Here is a 22081-nt window from a genome sequence, read left to right as displayed (position 1 = left end):
AAATTATCTTCAGTTCATCGATAATGACGATGGAAATAATAAAGTAAATAAACTAAATAATGTTACTTCACTACCTGATAAATAGATTAAACTATTTTTATAATAATATTTACCAAAACAAGGTCGAGATTTTATTCACTTTATTATATCGAAGTTTGAAATTTCCCGCCTAGTACACTTCCGGTTGCGCACGCACACTCAAGATTCTCTATTTCGGAAATTATTCCATTTACAATTACAGACATACTTTGTCAGGTTTATTAACAACTTTAATGTTTACTCTTATAACTGAAAACAAGAAATTAAATTTCGTTTTTTGATTTTAATCCTACTTTCAACATATTTTAAACGAAAACGATTGTCTTGAACATGCGCATCGTCGTTAACTTTTGAAAATTTTTCAACTTCCGTCTTCAGTTGCATTCTGCTGTGCCGGTTAGCAACAATAATACGTGATCGTTTGTCTTTTTTCGTGTGAAATAATGTGAACTAAAACTAAATTTGTACAAAAAGAGGTAATTTATATACCAGTGATTAATATGTGATAATAATTTTTCTAAATCAATGTGGATTATCAAAGATTTCTGAAATTGTATTAGTCAAGTGCACAGAGTCAATGCGACAACAATGTCGAACCGTCTTGCCCATCTCGGCTGCTTTCTTAAAAGTTAAAACACCATTTTCTTTGTGATTTAATCAAATTTAGTGATAAAAGTCTCTGGGGCATTCATTAAGATGATTTGAAATTAGTTTTTACCCAAAAAAGTGTAATAGTTCGCGAGTGATGTGCTTCTAAATTTGTTAGACTTAGTTCCATAGAATTTCGCGCTTAGTTTTTTTTCTACTTTTTCCAACTTTAACTCGTAATAATTACATTCATATTTGTGATAAAACAGTTTTGTGAGCTTTCAAATGAAATAATATTCAGTGACAAATGTTTTCCTTCATCAGGAATTATAAAAAAGTGAAGTGAAAAAGTGTGAAGAAAAATCGCCCACCTGACGACATAACCTCAAATTTCGAGTCGGAGATTCGGAGAAACGGCGGGCGAAATGTAAGTCTATTTTTATTACGTGAACCAGGTAAATTATAAAAAAACACGATTTACATAAAAGATATTTATTTCCTAGTTTGATTTAAATTATATTTTATTATGCAATTAATATATATCACGGCAATATAAATAATATACATCTCATCTCAAATTTAACAAGAAATAATTTACAAAAAATCTGTCCGTATATAAATATTATAAAATCTTTAACAAAATATAGAAAGTGATAACATAATTAGTCAATAAATAAATAGATTAGTACAATTGAATAAAAATACAATATTTTATATCTAAAATTCATTATGGATGCTATCACTTTGGCATAAATATTTCGTTTCTTTTCTTTTGGGATTCATTATTAAATTAATTGAGACGGGCTGTATTTTGCCAAAAAAATTGAAATTATGTAAAGATTAAAAAAATTCGTCAAAAGACATCGCGAATTTATAAGTTACGAGACCAAATTATTAAATTTCATAACAGATAATAATATAAATGTATATAAATTAAATATAAATAGAATACTGTATAAAAAATATTTCTAAAAAAAAAATGGCAATTACGAACATTATGAAAATTCGACTATTGATAAATTCATTAAATGATCATAAAATGAGCAAGTGCTAACCAGAGCTACTTGTTGGTCCATGTCATAATATAATTCTCGTTGTACGATTTCTTGAGAAGTTAAAAACGACCAATCACAACCGTACGAAATACTCGTGTGCTCGTTATATTCCGACAATATTTGGGGATTCTCGAAATTTTCGCATTCTAATAATCTAAAACCTCCATACATACATGCGGCCAAAAGATGTTTTCCATCGAAAGGATTCCATTTTAATCTCCAAATTCCTCCTTCTAAATTTTTCGACGATAGAGGATAACTCATTTTTCGCGTGTCCCACAATCTCATGTATTCGTCATAACTGAAATAGTAATTATTTATTGTTTCCATTGTCATTTAGAATTCTTTAAAAAAAAATATAGTTTCCAGGCTTCACACTCGATAATTAATTTATAAAAAGTATCAAAAAGCTTTAATACTGAGAAAAAAGAGGAAAAAAGTAGCTGTCGAAAATTAATTTTAATGAACAAAAAAAAATGGTTTTAGTCGATTCACAAAAATTTTATTCAGTATTTTCCTATTTTCTGATTACCATAAAAAATATTTATTTTTATTCTAATCGTGCTGAGAACTTCAATTCTAAATTTTTGAAAATTATTTTCTAAATTTTTTATATAAAATTCTTTAAAAATACAATTGTATTTAAAAGTAATTTTTAATAATAAACAAAGAAAATTAGTTTAAATATTATATTATTACCCAAAATTTCAACTGAAATTCGTTTTTAAATCAATTCTTATTAGAAAGTTGCACTAAAATTCAATTATTTAAATATAAAAATAAATAATATATTGAATACATAATTGAATGTTTCTCAAAAATTTAATTCTTACAAAAAATTTATTAATTTTTTAAAAAATAATTGAATTCCTGAAAATTTTATTAAAATTTTTTATTTTAAATAATTGAATTCATGTGAAAAATTTTATCAGTTGGGAAAATAATTGAATAATTGTGAAGAATTTTATTTAATTATTATTATTATTATTATTTTGGAATATACTGAATTCTTGTAAAGAATTAAAGAATTTATCAATTTTTTTTTAAATAATTGAATTTCTGAGAAGAATTTTATTATTTATGAAAATAATTGAATGTCTGCGAAAATATTATTTAATATTTTTTTAAATAATTGAATTCTCGTAAAAAATTTTATTATTTGGGGAAATAATTGAATAATTGTGAAAAATTAAAGAATTTATCAATTCTTTTTACAAATAATTAAATTTCTGAAAATAATTGAATTTTTACGAAAAATTTTATTTAATTTTTTTTGTGAATAATTGAATTCTCGTGAAGAATTTTATTATTTAGGAAAATTGTATTCTTGCTGACATTTTGTTTTAAATTTTCATAAATAATTGAATTTTCATAAAAAATGTTATTGCTTGTGAAAATAATTGAATTCTTGAGAAGAATTTTATAAAAAGTTTTTAAATTGATTTTTTTCGATAAATTTTATGAAATATTTTAAATAATTCAATTTCTTAGATGATTTTATTACTTATAAAAAAAATTGAGTGTTTGTGGAATTTTATTAAAATTGTAGTTTTAGTACCTAGATGTGTGCGAAGCCTGAGTTTGTTATTGAATTTTAATTACCTTCCAGAAGCTAGTGAACGTTCTTGTCTAGGATTGCAGTGAATACTGGTCACTCCTGCCAAATGTGTTCTGGATGACATTACAGGTGTGTCAACTCTGATGTCAAATGATTTAAATCTGCTGTCATCTCCGCCTTAAAAAATATATTTTGTAAATAGAATTCAAAGTAAAAAAAAAAGTAATAAAAAAATCTTCGTTCATTTCGACGTGTTCGAAACTTTAGAGAAATTTTTTTATCGCAAGAGATTTTTGGAAAAGTGTTTTCCATTCAATAATAACAAATAATGAAATTACCAGTATAAATAATGTTTGAATCCCAATAATTAAATGCCGATATCCAAGCCTCATAATCGTGACACTCAATTGATCGAAGTTTCTCGACACCTTCTGTAGTCAAATGAAAAATACAAACAGTACCAATTGATGTACTGACAACAATTTTCACTTCACAATTGTACGTCATTGGATTTCCCATTGACCAATCGAGTGACAATGCCAGTGTTTCCTCTGATTCTTCAACGGGAACTTTCTTGATTAATTCTAAAGTTGGATTCCAATCGTCAACTAATTCATGAATTTCCAACATATTCTTCGAAGTGACAATTCCTAGTAAAATTTTATTGCAAATTCTCGTGTGGGCCCATTTCATGTCTAAAATAGCAGCGCCTTCATAGCTCTGCAGTAAATTTAATCTTCCATTTTGAATGCGAAATAGATAAAGTTTTCCCAATCTTTGGGTTAATTCTCGTTCGTCATCTTCATCGGCCTCAGCTAATTTATATGTTCCACAGACAAATACATCTCTGAAATTGTCAATTGGACACCATTCCACTGAATCTGCTGAGAGTTTTGTGTCGAAGGATTCTAATGTTGAAAACATTTTCTGAAACAGAATTATTAATTTTTATTTAGTAATTTGTAATTAAATAATTAAATATTTCGATTAACGTCTCGAAAAGAGTTTTCAATATTTTTTAGTAGTTTGGAATATTTTTTCGGCTAAATGACAAAATAACATTTTTCGTACTTTTTTTCAAAATCTGTTTTCTCATAAAAAAAAATTTAAATTGACGAAATAAAATTATTATAATTAATAATTAATTAATAAAATTATTTTATTTTTTTAAATTAAAAAATGTTTTCTCATAAAAAAAATTTAAATTGACGAAATAAAATTATTATAATTAATAATTAATTAATAAAATTATTTTATTTTTTTAAATTAAATTATTAACTGCATTTGTAATTAATTCTGAAGATTAATTCCCTCCAATTAATTTAATGCTTACTAAGTATAAATTCTAAAAATAAAAAATTGTCAAGATCCGCAAGTTTTGAACGTTTAAATGAAAGAAATGGTTTTTATTCAAATATTTCGATAAATTGCTGACTAATTAAAATAAGAAAAATTTAATGTTAAAAAACAGTAATTAATATTTAAATAAAATAAAAAAATACATTATAAATTAAATTTAATAAAATTAAAAATATTAATTACTGTTTTTAAACATTAAATTTTTTTTATAAAACGCAAAATTATTGTAACCAAATTTTAATTTCAAGAAGAAACAAATCGTTCGCATGAACATTCAGAACTTTAGGAACATAAATTGTCGAAATATTTGTTCTCTCAAGAATTTTAACAATACGATTAAAAATTAATATTTAGAAAATTTTCCAGTTCTAATTAAAAGAATAATTTTTTAAATATTAAAAGAAATTAATAAAAAATAATATAATTATTAAAAGAAATTTTAGAAAAAATTCACAACATTAATTTCGCACCTTCATATTTTCGACTAATTTGCATCTTTTTTGGCAAAAAAATCTATCGCCTTTGGAGAGTCGATTTCTTATTTTCGTGATGAGAAATAAATGTTAATAATCAAGTGAAATGGTCTTCAAAAATTTATTGTATTCATCAATTGTATACAATAAGTTCAAAACTTTTTACAAAAGAAAAAAGTTTATGGCACCGTTAATATTCTATACAAAATACGTCGGATTTACATTCTGTTTATCATTAACAGTTTTTAAAAGGTACAAGTAGCAATTTATTATAAAAATTGTCTTTGAGATTCATATTATTAAAAACTTCATCGTTTACTATTCTTGTAATTATGCAATCGTTAACATTTATAATATCACTTTGTCTTTAGTTGCCTGAGTAATGTTTGTATTAAAATATTTAGGAACATTTTCATTTTTTCATATACTTATTAATATAATTGACGCACTACAAATTTCAGTCGTTAAATTACATCACTAGAGATGGAAAAAAATATTTTTAATTTATAAAATCGTTTGATTTGTAAATATTTATTTTGTTTATTGAAAATAATTTTTCTAAAAGGTAAACATTGTTTTTAAAAAATAAAAATTGTGAGTAAAAATTAAAAATTGTTTTTAAAAACTAAAAATTGTTTTTAAAAACTGTAAAAATTGTTTTAAAAAATTGTAACAAATTTTCAGAAAAAAAATTCAACTATTATTAAAAATATTTGTTTATAATTTTTCACATCTCTAAGGATATTAACATCTATTTGACAATTTTAAATACACCACACAATTAAATATTTAAAAAGTAATAGTAATACTGAATATTCTGCAAAGTCTTAAATATAAAAAAATTTGGTAACTAGTCTCTTGTTTCTTTTTTCTAAGGCTTTTTGTCGTAGTATTTCTTGATTTTTGCAATTTTGTGGAATAAACTCTGAATTATTCGATAATATTGCGAGAAAAAAGAAAAAAAAAACACAAAGTGTAGAAAAATTACTTAATTTAAATAATTTAGTGTTTTTAAATAAATTAAATAATCGAATTTTAGTCTAAAAGTTTTAAAATATTAAAAATTAGTTCTACAAGTCTTTAAAAAGTAAAATTAAAATAAATTCTACGTGAGGTAGAAATTTTTTTGGATTTCTCTAGATTAGAATGAAGCGGAAAAATAGTTTTCTGTATAGTAAAAAATGAAACTTGAATCTTGTTTTAAAAATTAGTGTCTAAAAATACTGGACATTCTAAAAGTTAATATTAAAAATTAATATTTAGAGGGTCTGGAACTTTTTAGATTGAAAATTTAAATCTGATTCGAAATTTAAAATCATTTCTTTGAAGCAAATAAATAATTAATTCTACTCGATTATTGTTAAAAAGGCTATTGGCGTGCACTTTTTTCGGCTTCAATGAGACATTCTTTGACTAGAATACGAGCGTGAATGAGTCCACGTTTAACACGTTCGGCAGACGATCGACTGCCAGCGTATGAAGGACGAATATCTCGACCTAGTTCCTCGATAACATTAAGTAATTGAACATATTTCGATTGTTCCGAAACCGATGGAACTGTTGTTTGACGAGCAGAATTCACACTTTCCGGAATATGAATTAAGTGATTGTAGTTAGATTGTCCAGAGACCGTGGGAACTGTAACTTGTGCAGCGCGATGTTCTCTTTGAAATGCTCTTGGGTTTGGAACAGTTATTAATGGTTCGGATATTTTCACAGGACCCTGTAGTGATCCCTTATCCATTGCTATCTCGCTTTTAACCATTTTTATTTTTTTTAAAAAACTCAACGTTTTAAGAAATCAAAAATCCAAAGGCGACAGTATTGACTTAATTTTTTTTTACACTCGCGTCACTCGCGCGTCGAGGTGCAAAATTTTCTCTGGAAAAATTGAAATTATCGTTACAAAAACGTTTTTCCGGAATACTATCAATGTTAAATAGATAAGATTGGTGAAGTAATTGGAGAAAATTAGTTTTTAGTATTTAGAAAATAACTGGTATTTTTTTCTCCATGCCACAAAACTAACCTCAAAAAATATGAAGTAATGTTAATAATGTTATATAAAAATATTCTTACCTGGAGATTTGATTAATTCAGAGAAATAATAATATAGGAGTTGTCAAATTTTTGTAAAAAACACTTAATTAAACAGTGAACACTTTTTTTGTTATTAAAAATAAAATTTTTTGTTTCGTTATTTTCATTTGCTGGCAATTCGACGCAAGCAAACGCAAAAAGGGAGCGAGAAATGGCATCAAGGTGTGCAATGTGGAGAATGTGGAGCATTAACAGCAGGAGGGGGAAAATCGAAACCAGAACGAGAATCGAATACCGATTCATCGATAATTCGAAATTTAAAAAAAAATATAAAAAATTAATTTTCTTAAAAATTAAAATAAGTATTAAAAAGATATTTCGAAAAATAATTTTAAATTCGAATATTAAATTATTCTTTCTTAGAGGTTTCCATCAGATTTTATTTTTTATTAAAATAAAATGAATAAGTTAATAATTAAAATTAATAAATTAAGGAATAAATAATTTATATTATTTACATTCTTATAAAATTTTTTTATTCAATGATACTTTACATTTTCAGTATACTTTTTCCTTTCGGATAAAATTCTCTTGTATAACCGCATGTATAAATAATTTGTGTATCAAATGAATTAAAATTTTATACAGTTTTTTTTTAAGAAAATTTGAAATAACAAGTTAACTTAAATTTAAATTTCATCATCAATGACGAATATATATATAAATTTTTTTCGCATCAATTGCTATGATCGAGAAAGGACTATACATAATTATATCAATAACAAAAAAAAGCTTGATAATTCTCTTGAAGATGAAATAAAAAATAGAAAAATTTTATTTTATCTAAAAAAGATTTTCTATCCGATTACTACGCTTATCAATATTTTTCTATATATATAAATAACTTAACACTTTATTTACTTTATTTACTTTGATTTTTAAAGTCAAAATATTGAAATTTTCTTGTATTTTTTATTTTTATAATCTAAGGCGCATCGTATAAAAAGAAAAATTGCTCGTTATACTGCTTGTTATTAAAAGGAGAAATTAATTTTTCAAATTAATTTCGTATAGACAGATTCATTCATATATAAAATATATAATTACTAAAGTTCTCTCTCTCTCTCTCTCGCTCTCTTTTTCTCTTTCTCTCTTTTCACATATCATAATTAAACACGGCCAGTGCCAAAGGAATATAAAAATATATATATTTTCTCATAACGACGAAATAATTTTGATTATAGACAATAACTTTGATTTTTTAATAATTAAATTTTTAAAAATCCAAATAGAGGATAAAAATGTACATAAAAGTTTAAAATAAAAAACGATAAATTTTTTAATTTGAAAAATTGGTAGTAATATTTATGCCAAAATCATAAATATAATTTTTTTTAATTTAAATTAATTAAATTAATTTTCAGTGTTTTATTTTCACTTCAGAAATTTCATTTTTGAAATTTTATTCTCTGAATATGAAGTCGTCGACTAATTTTTCAGTAAAATTTTTCTGTTTCATTTTGTATTTTTTGTAATTTTTATTTCTTTAGAAGGAAACTTTATTTTTCACTTTAATTTTAATATCAAAATATTCAATTTGATATCTGCAGAAAAATTTTTTTTTATAAATGTTATAGAAAATTTTTACTGATTTAAATTAGTTGACGACTTTTCGCCATATCTACACCCAAAGAAAAAATTTATTTGACTCAGAGTCTATTAAATTTTTTATTTGTTTCAAATCAATTTTATTTTGTTCAAACAAATTTCATTTGTTTTACAGAATTTTAATTTTTTTTTTAATTATTTGAACAGTTTAAACTAAATGTTATTTGGTTTGAACAAAAAAATTTTTCTTTATCGAGTGAAATTTATATTTAAAGCAAATAAAGAATATTTTATTATTTTCTCTAAAATAAAGAATTTAGTATAAGCTCAGAGACAAATATATACTTTTATTTGACTCAAATAAATTATATTTGATTTAAATAAAATTTTTCTCTGGGTGTAATTACAATTTAGAGTGCGTAATATTGCAAAATTTTTATTGCAAAAATTCCTTAAACTACTCATGGAGAAAAATTATTCGATTCAAATAATTTTCAATTCCAGAGTTATGAAATTAATTTTTATTGTAAATAATGTTTATAATTAAGTCAAGTGGTAAAAGAAATTAGTGTTTCTAAAGTTTCGAACTTTCAAATAAGCGACTGTATTTTTTACTCATTTTTAATTTTTGTATTTTATCATACAAAAAAAATTTGTTTTCTAAAAAATCTTTTTTTTTAATAATAAAAATTTTATTATTAACTGTAAATAATTATTGTTTATCAACTGTAATTAACTGAAAATAATATTATGAATTAAATAAATTATATAAATTAATTATATTAATATTCATTTTAAATTTAGAATTTTAAATCTTAGAATGACGTTTTTGAAAAGAAAGTGACTTTATGGTGAAAATGATAAATGAAGATTTCAATAGAAATATGTTTGATATCTTTTCTCCTTATTAACATTTTAATTGAATATGTTTTTTGAAGAAAATATTTAAGAAAAATTTCAGTTTATTTGAAGGTTTGAAACTTTATAAAATTAAAAATTAATTTCGAAAAAATGGGGTAACTGAAGAATTAATTTTTTCAAGCTATTAATTATTTAAATTATTTGATTTCAAGTGATTAATGGATTATTTGAAACAAATAATTCTTTTTAATATAGCATTAATTTGATGAGAACTTGTGCCCCTGAAGTAGTCGACGCTTTAAATTTTCCAAAAATTTCTAACGTTCGAATGAACGAAATATTTTTTATGAAATTTGTAAAAAAAAATAGTTTTCAAAAAATAATTACCGAAATTTAGCATTTAGAAACTATAAATTACTTTTTACCTACGTTTTGAAAAATTACAATGAAAAAAAATTTATTTGGTTCAAATATTATCAATTAAATATTTACTTGAATCAAATAATATTTATTGGAGTCAATTAAATGGTATTTGAACCAATAATTTCAGTATTTGAAGCAAATATGAACTGAACCATTTAATCAACTCCAATAAATACTTTTTGATTCAATTAAATATTTAATTGATAATAAAGTAATCGATTATTTGAATCAAATTTAAATTTTTTCAGTGTATTAATATTGCAATAAAATTTGAATTTAAAGAAATAAATTTTTGTTCATTTGAACATTCAAAACTTTAGAAACATTCGAAAACTATTTTTGGGGTTTTTAGTAACTAATTTTACTTTTTTCCTTCACAAGAGGAGTTGACAAAATTTTTCCTAGATTTTCGTATTTTGAACGTTTGAAAAAATAATTGTTTGATTTTTTCGGTTTCTGACGCGTCGACGCCAAAACTTCAGGGATTTTTTTAAAGAACTTTTGTTTTACTTTTTTATGACTTGTTTCTAAAGTTCCAAATAGTCTCCTGCCGACAGTGACAACTAGTAAACATATATTTTTTTGTTGTTGTAAAAAAAGATTTCTAAATATAAAATTTTGAGAAGATCATTGTCGAGCGTTATGCTCGGTTTCAAGTAGACACTCGCGAACGAGAATTCTCGCGTGTTGAATGCCCATTTTAAGTCTTTCGGCAGCACTGCGACTTCCTGCATAAGAAAGGCGAATGTCCCTACCAAGTTCCTCGATGATGACTAATAATTGGGCATATTTTCCCTGACCAGGCACTGACGGAAAATTAATTGTATTTGACGGGCTTGGTTGCGGTTGGACCTGAACATTTTGCACATTCTGCAAATTCCTTGGATTTGGCACTGTGATCACAGGTTCGGGAATTCTTTGAATTTCTTGTTTAATTGGTGGTGGAGGCTGCGGTGGTGGTGGCGGTGGTGGATCATTTAATTTTGTTATTGTTATTTCATTTAATTTTGCCAATTCAGTGAGTTTTGCCATTTCGGCCATTTTCGAATATTCCGGCATTTTTGTTATGTCGTTCTGTATGTTCTGCATGTTTGCCATTTTAATCATTTCATTCATTTTTGTTTTTTCATTCATCTTGGCAATTTCCTTGGCCATCTCGTTTATTTGAGCAATTTCATTGAGTTTTGTTATGTCGTTATTGTACTTTGCCATTTCGGTCATTTTCACCATTTCGTTTAGTTTCGCTATTTCGTTCATACGTTGAACCTCATTGATTTTTGCCATTTGATTGATTTTCATCATTTCATTCATTTTTGCGAGTTCGTTCATTTTTGAAATGTCATTGTTGTATTTTGTCATTTCGGAATATTTGACCATTTCGTTCATTTTTGCGATTTCATTCATTTGCATTTGCATTTTCATGTATTCGGTGGTTTTTGCGTATTCGGCCATTTTTTCCATTTCGTAGCGTTTCGCCATGTCTTGGGACATTTTATTGAGTTCGGTCATTTTACTGAATTCGGCTAATTGTGCCATTTGGACAATATGCTCGGGAACTTTGCCACGTTCCATCATTTGCTTGAGTTCGGCTGAGATTTTATTCATATTCAGCTCTGACATTTCGGTGATTGTTGTTGTGTCGGGTATTTTTGAGAGTTCGGCAATTTTCGATATTTCACGTGCTAAATTTTCATCGAGGCAACGCTTTTTTTTTGCACGATGTCGAGCCATGCGTTGTGCCTCCTGCATGCGGCGGATCGCGGCCTGTTCCTCGGTTTCTTTTGCCCTTGAATTCTTCATTCTCTCGGCGGCTGTGTATAATCTGAAAGCACGTTCCTCGGCTGTCTCGGACATTAGTCTCTCACGACGATATTCGCGCATTTCCCTTTTACCTTTCTGAGGTAAGATTTTTTCCTAAATTTTGGCATAATTGTGAATTTTGCACAGGGCACGAATCATTTGATCTGTACTTCATTTTGGCAAATCTCGAAGTTCTTTCTTTTTCTCAAAATCACCTTTTTCCTGAAACAATACAATTCTATTAGTTATTTTCTTTATTATTCAGAGTTGCCACAAAAATTTCATTTTTAATTAATTTAAATTTAATTTTGTTTTTCCCTGACCCTATAAACAATATTCTGATTCACTCTAAAAATTATTAGATACTCAAAAAAAAAATGTTCTATTACCTATATTTATTTTTATAAATTTCTTCAAAAGTAAAATTATTCGAAAACATCAATAATTTATTTTTGAATAAATATTTAATTATTATTTTTCCATTGGAATTAAAATTCTTCAAAATTAATGTATGGCAGTTCTTCAATAGAATTATAAGTTATTAAAAGTAAATTATTGTCAGAAATAGGAAAAATTAAAGGTATTTTTTAAAATTTGTGAGTTTATGAGACAAACAAAAAGACACAAAAATTCAGAATTTTCTTATTAATTTTAAAAATTTAATTTTTTCCAGTACTTTTAATAAAATATCCTGACTTTTCCCTGATTTTCCAGACCAATTCTACTTTCCCTGATTTTTCCCTAAATTCCCTGACCTGTGGCATCCCTATTATGCATACTAAATTTAATAACTTCAATTAATTATTTTCACTTGTCACCGAAAAATTTTAATAAAACAAAATGGATTTTTCATTAAAGAAACTAAAAATCTTATGGCAATTTCTATTTTCTTAAACTCTTGTCAATGACAACAAAAGAAAAAAAAACAAAACACTTACTCCAAAAGCAAAAACTCACGTGTGAGATGAATATAATTGTTAAAGGTAATGATCAATATTGACTGTTAAATTATTTGTAAAAGTGAAATAACTTTGTGGAATTAGTTCAATTCGGGAAAATAATTAAAATAATTGTTTAAAGTAAAGAAAAATTGGCGTTTCGCTTATGATATTTAAATAAAGAGGTTCGACGCGATAATTCCACGCGTGCGCTAAAAATTAAGAACGCTGTCTTCTCCTCTTTTCGAGGCCAATCACAACAATGGCCGACACAATTCGAGCAATTTAGTAAAAAGAAAAAAATTGAAAACTATCAAAAGTGCTTTTCACCGGTAAATAATAATTTTAATTTCAATTACTTTATAATCATATCATCAACACTTACACTTAATTTAACACCTTGTTTCCTTAAAAATCATCCAATAATCACTCAAGTTATCTCACAGACAAACGCACAAAAGTAAAATCAGCCGACATAAGATCTTCGTTCGGAGAGCCACTTTAAGGGTCGCCGATAGGCTGCGTGTGACGTGGTTGCATTTATTGACCATAAACCCCTTCCTATAAACTTGTGTCTACAACTTCACGACGGACAGGTGTTTGACGCCAACCGAAAAATTATTGTCCTCTTAGTGCCGATAAGACGGATTTTCTTAATTTTTTACAATTTTTCCATAAAAAACTTGAAAAAAGAATATTTATTCAAAAATTTAGACAAATTTTCAAATTTTCCCGATTGTAGTTTTTAAAGTTTTAACAATATTTACTTACCTAAGAAAGTTTCTTTCTCAAGAACAAGCTCAAGAATTAATAAAAATTGTCAATAGATTTTCTATTCGAACCGGATAGGTGGGAACTGCCAATGACCTCTAAAAAACTGAATTTCCAATTTCTATCTAGTTTCCGTATTTTTAAAATCTTGAAAAGAATTTTGATTTTCAAAAATAGAAAGTATTTTTCTTGTTTATCGCTCGCACGTGGAATTATATTACGAATACTATATATATAGGTATATTCTTTTTAAAGAATATTTAAACGTGATAATGATACTTGACATTGTGTCGCTTATTTGACTTGTTCAGTATGATATTATAAAGTCTTGCGTAATTATAGACCTAAAATTAGCTTCTTGGGAATTCTTTTCTCATATTCGTGGAAATTAATGATGACTATAATTTTGTTATTTAGAAAATCAAGACGAAAGAAAAACTTTTTTGATAAAATTAAAAATGTTTATTCGAATTAAGATGTTAATTAAATTAAGATATTAAATTAATTACTTTATGAAAATTCATATCCAGGCGAATATTTTGCTTCAGTTTCCAACAAGCAGTCTTTTACCAAATGTCTCGCGTGAAGAATTTCGTTTTTCAATTTTTCCATCGAATTACGACTTCCCGCGTATGTTAATTTAATGTCTTTGCCAATTTCTTGTATAACTGAGAGCAATTGAGAATATTTTGAGTCACTATTCAGGGGAAATATTGTTACAGTATCTGTTTCATCGTCTTGAGGTAGAAAATTGTCAGGAATCGAAGGTTTCACAGTACTCAGGACTTGAAATAGAATATTTCGTTTCTTAAGTTCGGTTATTAGTCCTAATTTCGTTAATTGATCTTCTCGAAAAGCTCGTGATTCCTCGAGGGCCTTTTTTCTTCTCGCACGAAATCGTGCCATTCTTTGGGCGTCGTGAAATCGACGAATCACCGCCTCCTCCTCAGTTTCATTTGGTCTCGGTAAAGGACGTCGATTTTGTTTCTTCTCCTCCATGACCTCTGCTTTTTGTCTCAATTTACTCGAAATCATTTTTCTATGCTCGACCCTTCGCCCTCCGTTTGGCATTTTTTGTTTTCTTTCTGCAAAAATTTGACAAAATCTCAATTTTCAATTAAAGGTCTTCGGTTTTTTTTAACTCGTTGTTGAAAATTTATCGCGATTAAGATAAACTCACAATTATTGTGAATAGAAATCTGTCAAAAATAAGCAATACACTCGATGGAGATGTAATTATTGTTATTGAAAACACATCACTTTTTTTGGAGAAAATCTTTGAATTCGAAACTATTTTTTGATTTTTATGTCAAACGGGCAAATTTTGAATGTCACTTTTATCTTTTTTTTTTTGCTTTGATTTGAAACTGAAGAATTGACAGAAAATGTTTGGAATCAAAGATTAAAATAAAAAGAGACAGTTGACAACTTTTTCCTTATGCTCATATACCAATGGCTCAAGGTGATTCACTCTGAAAATAGCAATGCGCAATTAATCGGCAACGATGCAACAATTCTCACTAATTCTCTGCTCCATATACATATACACACCTGGCATATCTCTCTCTCTCTCTGTCTCTTATTTTAAAATATTCATTTTTTTCCACTGATAAAAATTGATTTCCTTATAAATCAATTATACACACTTTACACTTCAATTTTCAATTTCATAAAGAATTTCATAAAGAATTTATAAAAGTATAATTTTTCTTATGGTTTCAGATTGCCCTTCGCAGTGGTGATAAAAAATGAACTTTTCTAATTACGAGTACTATTTTTTACTACTGTTGGTTGTGTATCCAGTTTACTTATTTTTGAAACTATGGTCTTGGCTGGGATGGCAACTTTTTATAAATAATTAAAAATCTATTTTTATTAAAATAGAAACTGACTTTATTTCAACGTTTTTTTCGGTTATTTGAAATAAGTCGATTTTTGTACATCAGTCGATTATTGTACAAAAAGTGCTGTACAATTTACAAAGAACAAATAATATCAATAAGTTATAAAATTTAATTATAAAAAAAATTAATTTTAATTGTAAAAAAAATGAGAAGATAACTTGAGATTATAAATATTTTTCACTTTTTTAAGAAGACGTATTGAATTTATCTGTTATTAAAAGTTCATCCAAACCCATTTTTCCCAGATGCTTCCATATCCGATATCTGGCGACGTCTTTTCGCGTTATCATACCGACAACCTGTGAATCAAGATTTAATTATTATTTATATCTTTTTTTTCGTATTATTCAGAAATTTCTAAAAAAAAGTCTATGGATTAATCGAAAAGGATATTTTAAAAAGTGATAATTACCTCATTAGTGTCATTTAAAATTGGCAAATGCCGGAGTCCCAGTGCTCTGAAGAGTCGAAATACTCGAGGCAGTGTTGCTGACTGTAATTGAGGAATATTCATTTTTTAAAAGTTGTAATAAGTTTTTAGAACAAAAAATTAAAAAAACTTACATGTTGCAACGTGTAGGGAGTTGGATTCATAAAAGGCCTTAAATCTATCATAAAAGTCTTTTCTTCTTCTGTGACTTCCACCTCGTCTATGGTTGGATATCTGGGATATTCGTTTCTAAATATTTTTATGTCCAATCTTTCCTCCCAAAAATCAGCGTATTCGTTGAAAAGTTTATTTCTCAAAATAACCAATAACTGCGAGCGTAAGATGAGTCCTCGAAATCGTCCATAGCACGTAATTTCATCCTAAAATTTGCAAATGAAAATAAGTAGCTATCGAAAAATTAAACTTGACGGACAAAAAAACTCGATTTAGACACTTGACAAAACTGACAAAAATTCCATTCGATATTTTATTTTCCTGACTTTTTCCTAATTTTCATCAAAAATATTTACTTCTTTCTTATCCTGCTAATAAATTGAATTCTTGCAACGAATTTTATTATTCATGAAAGAATTTAAATACGTATTTATAAAAATAATTTAATTCTTGCGAAAAAATTTATAAAAAAATTTTAAGTAATTGATTTCTTTCGACTAATTTTATGCAAATTCTAATTTAAATAATTGGATTCCTGAGAATTTTTATTATTCATGAAAAGAATTGAATTATTACGAAGATTTTTACAAAAGAATTTTTTAAATAATTGAATTCTGTTTGGAAATTTTATAAAAATAGTAGATATTAAATTCTTGAGAATGAAGTCATATTAGAATTTTGTAAAATAATTGAATTTTGCAAAAAATTTTATTAAAATGTCTCAAAATAATTGAATTTTCGAAATATTTTTGTCATTTATCGACATAAATAAAATCTAAAAGAATTTTAATTTTTTTAATTTTAATTTTAAAATCTAAAAAAATAATTGAATTATGTGAAAAATTCTCATATTTTTGAGAATAATTGAATTCTTGCGAAAGATTTTATTAGAATTTCTAAAAATAATTGAATTCTTTTGCGAAATTTTATGAAAATACTATAGATATTGAAAATACATTGAATTTCGAATACTTTTTGGAAATAATTGAATTGTTTTAAAGAAGTTGATAATAATTTTGTTTTTTTTTAATAACGAAAATTTTAAAAGTAGAGGCGGAAATTTCTTTGAATACCTGATCTCCACTTGGTGGATCAACCACCGGGAATCCGTTGAAAGTAACACATCTCAAAACTTCAACAATATGGCCAACATTTTCTATTGTTTTCATTGATACCACTGGATGGCTCATTATTTCACTGGCATAAATATTATTTGACAAAGGTGGTGCTTCCCAGGCAAGCAAAGGTACTCCTGCCATTTGCGTATGAATTTCATAAATTCCCTGGAAAATATTCACCATTAGTTTTTGTTCTCCATGCGGAAAAATTAATTTTTCTCGTGGAAGCTTTTTTGTTTTAAGAAAATGTTTGAAAAACATTTAAGAAATGAACGATGGACTTGTAATTAATGGCCTTAACTAACTTAATAAAATAGTTTTCTTAATAGAATTATTTCTTAAACCTAATAAAATTGTTTTACCTCATTAAAGAAGTCACCGACCCACTTGGACATTATCAGAACAATAATAATTGGAAGACCGAAAGATATTCCTTGTGTTGCTTCTATTAAAATTGCGGTTAAACTAATAGTCATTCGCACCACTCCTCCCAATTGTGCTGCAGCACCAAGTAATGCATACTTTCCAGGATCTAAATTCTGTGAAATTAATGTTTCTCATTATGGAGAAAATAAAAATTGCCCACAAATCAATTTTCTTGTACAAATTGACAAATTAGTAATATTGGATTTAATTTTTACAAGTGATGGTAAAATGTCAGTTAATCCAGAGCCAATTAATCTGCCCCAACCAGCGCCAATTAAAAGCGATGGAATAAATAGTCCACTTGACATTGAAAGTCCAAAAGTGCATGCCGCCAAAAAAAAGTAGAGCAAAACGAATATAATCAATGTTTCAGCATTGTGGGAACCTGTAACAAAATTTCGCATTATTTTAGCATTTCCATTACTTCTATTTCGTATCAACATTTCTATTATTTATATAAGCATTTATTATTTATATTTCGTATTAAAATTTGTCTATACGAAATAATTAAAAATCGCTCACCTGGAGGATCGTGAAAAAGAGAGCGAACTGTACTCTCGGGTGTTTGGAACCAAAGAGCGGCGGCAGCATTGTACTGGCCATTACTGCAAAATAATTGAATTGGAAATTTCGTTGGATCCTTGCCCAAATCTTGACAGTCGCTAAGAAAGAACATCATTAAAAATCCCATTGTTGTGCTCATTGTAGCGACAAGTAATACTTCAACAACCTTAAGCCATTTTTTCTTAATGTACTTCATTCGATAGCACGTTATTTTGTAATTCAAATGATTCCAAAGTGCTCCAAAAGCACCGCCGATTGTTCCCACTAACATAAATAGTGGAATTTCATAAATCTGATAGTTGATGGTCTCGAATTTTCCCAAATTCAACAGACCCGGATAGGAGAGATCACCAGGATGATGATGATAGGCACTTAGAATAATGTTCAGAGTGAATGTTGTTATCATACTCGCAAAAAATGTCCTCCATGTCAAACTTTGATTAAAAAAACTCGCTCCTTCCTCTATACTGAACAGAACACCACCTGAAAATATTTTATTATCAGTTAGGAATTTCTTTTTTAATTAATTTAGATATTATTTTACTCTCTGCTTACTGAGACAAAAACCGAAAAAATTCGGGCAGAGGAAAAAAACAAAAAAAGAAATAATTAAAGTAAATTAATTTACCGATTGGTGCTCCGAAAGCTGCAGAAACACCAGAAGCTGCGCCACCGGAGACAAAATCTCGTTTCTCATGATCCTCACGAAAATATTGAAAAATTTTCAAGTCTTTCTTGAATGTTGTACTTTTTCCTTGAGATATTCCCGCAGCCACAACTGCTCCGGAATGAATCATTGGTCCTTCCTAAACAATAGAATTTTATTTCTTCAACTTTTGATTTCTTTATTTCTTGCTGTTGTAATATTAAAAAATTGCCACGAATTAAATTTATTTAGTAAGTATTTAAAATACCTTGCCACCAGCTAAACCTCCGACAACTGTCGTTATAACTCCTATGATTTTAACAGCTAATGTCTTTATTCTTACAACTCGTGGAATTTTTATTCCATTTAAATAACATTTCACTTGTGGTATTCCACTTCCTGCTGCTATGGGTTCTACATATACAACTAAAATTGCTCCTATTATAACTACAAATAAATTTATAACTAACCAAATTATGTATGGTATTATTAGACAATTTTCTATTGCACATTTGTCAACATCTGTAGGAGAATAAAAATTAAGGAAATATATCAATATTATAAATAACTATGTATAATCATTGTCCATAAATTTTCAGACGAAACTAAAATTTCCAACGTTTTTGTCGACGAAAAAAGGAACAATTATTTTTTAATTATTCAATTATTTTCAAAAGTAATAAAATTCTTTGCAAAAATTCAACTATTTTTAATACAACTTTGATAACATTTCATGAAAAAATTCAATTTTTAAAAAAAATTCCTAACATTTTTCGATAGAAGCCAATTATTATTTTCTAAAATTTTAATAAAACCTTTGAAACAATTCAATTATTTTTATAAATAGTAAAATTCATCGCAAGAAATAAATTATATTTCATAAATAATAAAATTCTTCTGAGGAATTCAATTATTTTCAATACAATTATTAACAAATTCGATTGTATTCAATAAATTTAAGAAATTTTTCGAAAGAATTCAATTATTTTCTAAAAATTTTCATGAAATTCAAGAATTAAATGTTTAATTTCAATTATTGAGAAAGACGATTATTGTAAAAACTTGAAAGAAATTGTTCATATAAAATTCAATTACTTTAAAAACTTTCAATTAAAATTATTAAAGAAACTCAAAGAAAATGTTCAAAAGAATTTAATTAAGATTATGTAAAATTTTAATAAAATTCTTCCCAAATTCAATTATTTCCATAAATAATAAAATCATTCGAAAAAATTCAATTATCAAATTTTTTGATAAAATTCTTTGCAAGAATTCAATAATTTGCAAATTTTTAATAAATTTTTTTTGTCAATAATTCAATTATTTTCAATTATAGTATAAAATTTTTAGAGATTTAATTATTTTCGTAAATAATAAAATTCTTTTTATGAATTCAATTTTCATAAATAATAAAATTTTCGCCGGAATTTAATTATTTGCAAACACAATTTTCCTAAAATTTTTCGAAAAACATCAATTATTTACAATGATTTTTATAAAATTCTTCGCTAGAATTCAATTATTAAAAAAAAAAAAATTCTTCGTAAGAGTTCAATAATTTTTGACAATTTTAATAAAATTCGTTGCAAGAATTCAATTATTTAACAAATTTTTTATAAAACTCTTCGAATCAATTCAATCCTATTTTAAAAAATTTTGATAAAATTCTCAGCAAAAATTAGAATTATTTTCAAAAATTTTATTAACTTCAGTTTTTCATAGTTCTGAACATTCAAATGCAATTTTTTGTCAATATTAACATTTTTAAGACTCAATCAACAAATTAATATTTTTAGTTGAGTAATTTTTCAAATTTTGTATAAAAGGATACATTTTTTTAATAATCCATATTTTAAATTTGATAATTCTTCGATTGATATATCTACAAAGCACGCTATCACAGCCGTACAAATTCCTATTAATAGGAAAATGAACCATCTTGCAAGTTTCTTTTTAATCACGAATTTATATCCCTTTTTTCTTTCTTCATCCAGAAGTAGATTATTTTCACAGGGATCATAATCCAGACTCTTGAAAATAAAAACACGGTCACTATTTATTTTTTCAAATTGTATCGAATGCCGATTTTATAGAATAAATAATTTTCCTCGTTTTGAACGTTCATATGAACGAATATTTTTCAAAACTACTATACAAAAAAGAAAAATAATTTTAAAAAAATTACCTAATATAACAATAACAATAATAATAATAATAAAAATTAATGGAAAAAACAATTAATTTTGAACAAATTTTAATGATTATGAACATAATTTTAAATACAAAATAATTCTTTTTGTAAAAAAAATATAAAATTGAAAGAAGTAGAAAAATATCGTTTTTCAATTGAACGTTCGAAACAATAGGTACATAAAAATAGTATAAAAGTATAAATATTAAGAAATAGAGATTAAAAAATAATAATAATAATAGAGTTTAAAATAAAATAGATATAATAATAGAGATTAAAATTTTACCTCATAATTTGTGCTAAGGAAATTCGTTGCTCCAGGAGTTAATTCTCCAGTATTGAGTCTCCTCGATTGCCGATTGGAAACACTTTCCATAATACTGTTAAAGCCATAATTTTCTTCTGCACTTACGTTCTGAAAAAAAATTCTATTAAAAACGTACTTTCGACGATTTCGACCAAAAACTACGTAAATCGTTTGCTTCTTTTAAATTTTACTTTGATAAAAAATAAAACTAGAAAATTACAGTATTCTTTTCATTCAGTTGTTTTTGTTTTGATTATACAAAAAGGATCAATTTTAAGGTTAGGTTCACAAACGTCAAAGGAAAATAATTAATTTCAAGTACTTATGTGATAATTCTTACCCTGAATCTAACATTAACATCATCGTTTGAGTATGAAATGAAATTATTTCGAGGAGTATTTCTCTGTTTGACAAGTTTTTCTTTGTCATCGCGACTGTCACGACTGTCATTGAGACTGCATTCACTGACAACGTCGTTTATTAAAATAGCAGACGATGTTGTTGGAGATGTCATTTTAATTTGTAAAACACTAGGATATTTTAATTATTTATTACTTTTTAGTCAATCATATCTTTTTTTTCAGTGGTAAAAACACGTTTCTTTATTTTCTTTTTATTTATCACAATGACCGAGTCTGAATCATTTCTGTTGTATACTTGCTTGATAATGGTGCAACATGTCTATTGTAGATAAAGTAGTGTGTCTTTTTTTTTGGTCACGTGACATTTGAATGAATCATATTTTCTGGTATTCCCTTGCTCCATTCTGCGGATGTTGTACTGTTGTGTCCTGATTGTGTCTTTGTAA

At 26.2% G+C, this 22081-nt stretch overlaps 6 protein-coding genes across 11 annotated transcripts in view; 1 reads left to right on the top strand and 5 right to left on the bottom strand.

The window, feature by feature from the left end:
• Nucleotides 1–39: 39 nt before the first annotated feature.
• Nucleotides 40–22081, top strand: part of LOC122508982 (glutamate receptor ionotropic, kainate 2-like) — an 82584-nt gene continuing 60542 nt past the window's right edge. For all 5 annotated transcript variants that reach the window (XM_043622691.1, XM_043622686.1, XM_043622685.1 and 2 more), the window contains exon 1: nt 40–1054. The gene's annotated coding sequence lies outside the window, so the exon portion shown is untranslated. The remainder of the gene's footprint in view (nt 1055–22081) is intronic.
• Nucleotides 1104–7346, bottom strand: LOC122508985 (diphthine methyltransferase). Its single transcript, XM_043622693.1, has 4 exons — nt 7152–7346; nt 3579–4167; nt 3285–3417; nt 1104–1983 (listed from the first exon to the last, which is right to left on the bottom strand). The coding sequence occupies exons 2-4, from the start codon at nt 4162–4164 to the stop codon at nt 1623–1625; spliced, it is 1080 nt and encodes a 359-aa protein (XP_043478628.1). The 5' UTR covers nt 4165–4167; nt 7152–7346; the 3' UTR covers nt 1104–1622.
• Nucleotides 6442–6837, bottom strand: LOC122508943. The gene has a single exon (XM_043622624.1). It carries the CDS (start codon nt 6835–6837, stop codon nt 6442–6444), a length of 396 nt encoding a protein of 131 aa, XP_043478559.1.
• On the bottom strand, nt 10341–13742 carry LOC122508984 (arp2/3 complex-activating protein rickA-like). Its single transcript, XM_043622692.1, is given in 3 exon segments — nt 10341–11891; nt 11894–12026; nt 13514–13742. Coding segments are annotated over 2 exon segments (1299 nt in total). The 5' UTR covers nt 11933–12026; nt 13514–13742; the 3' UTR covers nt 10341–10631.
• Nucleotides 13959–15194, bottom strand: LOC122508988. 2 transcript variants are annotated; one of them, XM_043622697.1, is made up of 3 exons: nt 15065–15194; nt 14694–14985; nt 13959–14598 (listed from the first exon to the last, which is right to left on the bottom strand). In XM_043622697.1, the coding sequence occupies exon 3, from the start codon at nt 14582–14584 to the stop codon at nt 14024–14026; it is 561 nt and encodes a 186-aa protein (XP_043478632.1). In that variant the 5' UTR covers nt 14585–14598; nt 14694–14985; nt 15065–15194; the 3' UTR covers nt 13959–14023. The 2 variants fall into 2 exon arrangements, with proteins under 2 accessions (XP_043478632.1, XP_043478631.1); XM_043622696.1 differs by having other exon boundaries at nt 14694–15194.
• On the bottom strand, nt 15383–21961 carry LOC122508977 (H(+)/Cl(-) exchange transporter 7). The gene is made up of 12 exons (XM_043622675.1): nt 21614–21961; nt 21253–21381; nt 20607–20805; nt 19044–19297; nt 18758–18935; nt 18088–18612; nt 17781–17950; nt 17502–17678; nt 17095–17304; nt 15982–16227; nt 15830–15910; nt 15383–15716 (listed from the first exon to the last, which is right to left on the bottom strand). The coding sequence occupies exons 1-12, from the start codon at nt 21785–21787 to the stop codon at nt 15603–15605; spliced, it is 2457 nt and encodes an 818-aa protein (XP_043478610.1). The 5' UTR covers nt 21788–21961; the 3' UTR covers nt 15383–15602.

This window comes from Leptopilina heterotoma, unplaced genomic scaffold (genome assembly GCF_015476425.1).
Source record: "Leptopilina heterotoma isolate Lh14 unplaced genomic scaffold, ASM1547642v1 Lhet_59, whole genome shotgun sequence".
Classification (NCBI taxonomy): domain Eukaryota; kingdom Metazoa; phylum Arthropoda; class Insecta; order Hymenoptera; family Figitidae; genus Leptopilina; species Leptopilina heterotoma.
Note: the sequence above shows the minus strand (reverse complement) of the source record. Positions and strands in the feature narration are given on the sequence as shown.

Excerpts from the sequence above, each read along its gene's own strand:
- LOC122508988 (XM_043622696.1), bottom strand. The coding sequence starts at position 14,584 with ATGCCAAACGGAGGGCGAAGGGTCGAGCATAGAAAAATGATTTCGAGT.
- LOC122508943 (XM_043622624.1), bottom strand. The coding sequence starts at position 6,837 with ATGGTTAAAAGCGAGATAGCAATGGATAAGGGATCACTACAGGGTCCT.
- LOC122508985 (XM_043622693.1), bottom strand. The coding sequence starts at position 4,164 with ATGTTTTCAACATTAGAATCCTTCGACACAAAACTCTCAGCAGATTCA. Across the intron at positions 3,418-3,578 it reads TTCAAACATTATTTATACTG|GCGGAGATGACAGCAGATTT; the intron begins GTAATTTCATTA and ends ATATTTTTTAAG. Across the intron at positions 1,984-3,284 it reads CGTTCACTAGCTTCTGGAAG|TTATGACGAATACATGAGAT; the intron begins GTAATTAAAATT and ends TTACTATTTCAG.
- LOC122508977 (XM_043622675.1), bottom strand. The coding sequence starts at position 21,787 with ATGACATCTCCAACAACATCGTCTGCTATTTTAATAAACGACGTTGTC. Across the intron at positions 17,951-18,087 it reads TCTTTTTCACGATCCTCCAG|GTTCCCACAATGCTGAAACA; the intron begins GTGAGCGATTTT and ends ATTTTGTTACAG. Across the intron at positions 17,305-17,501 it reads TCGGTGACTTCTTTAATGAG|GGAATTTATGAAATTCATAC; the intron begins GTAAAACAATTT and ends AATATTTTCCAG.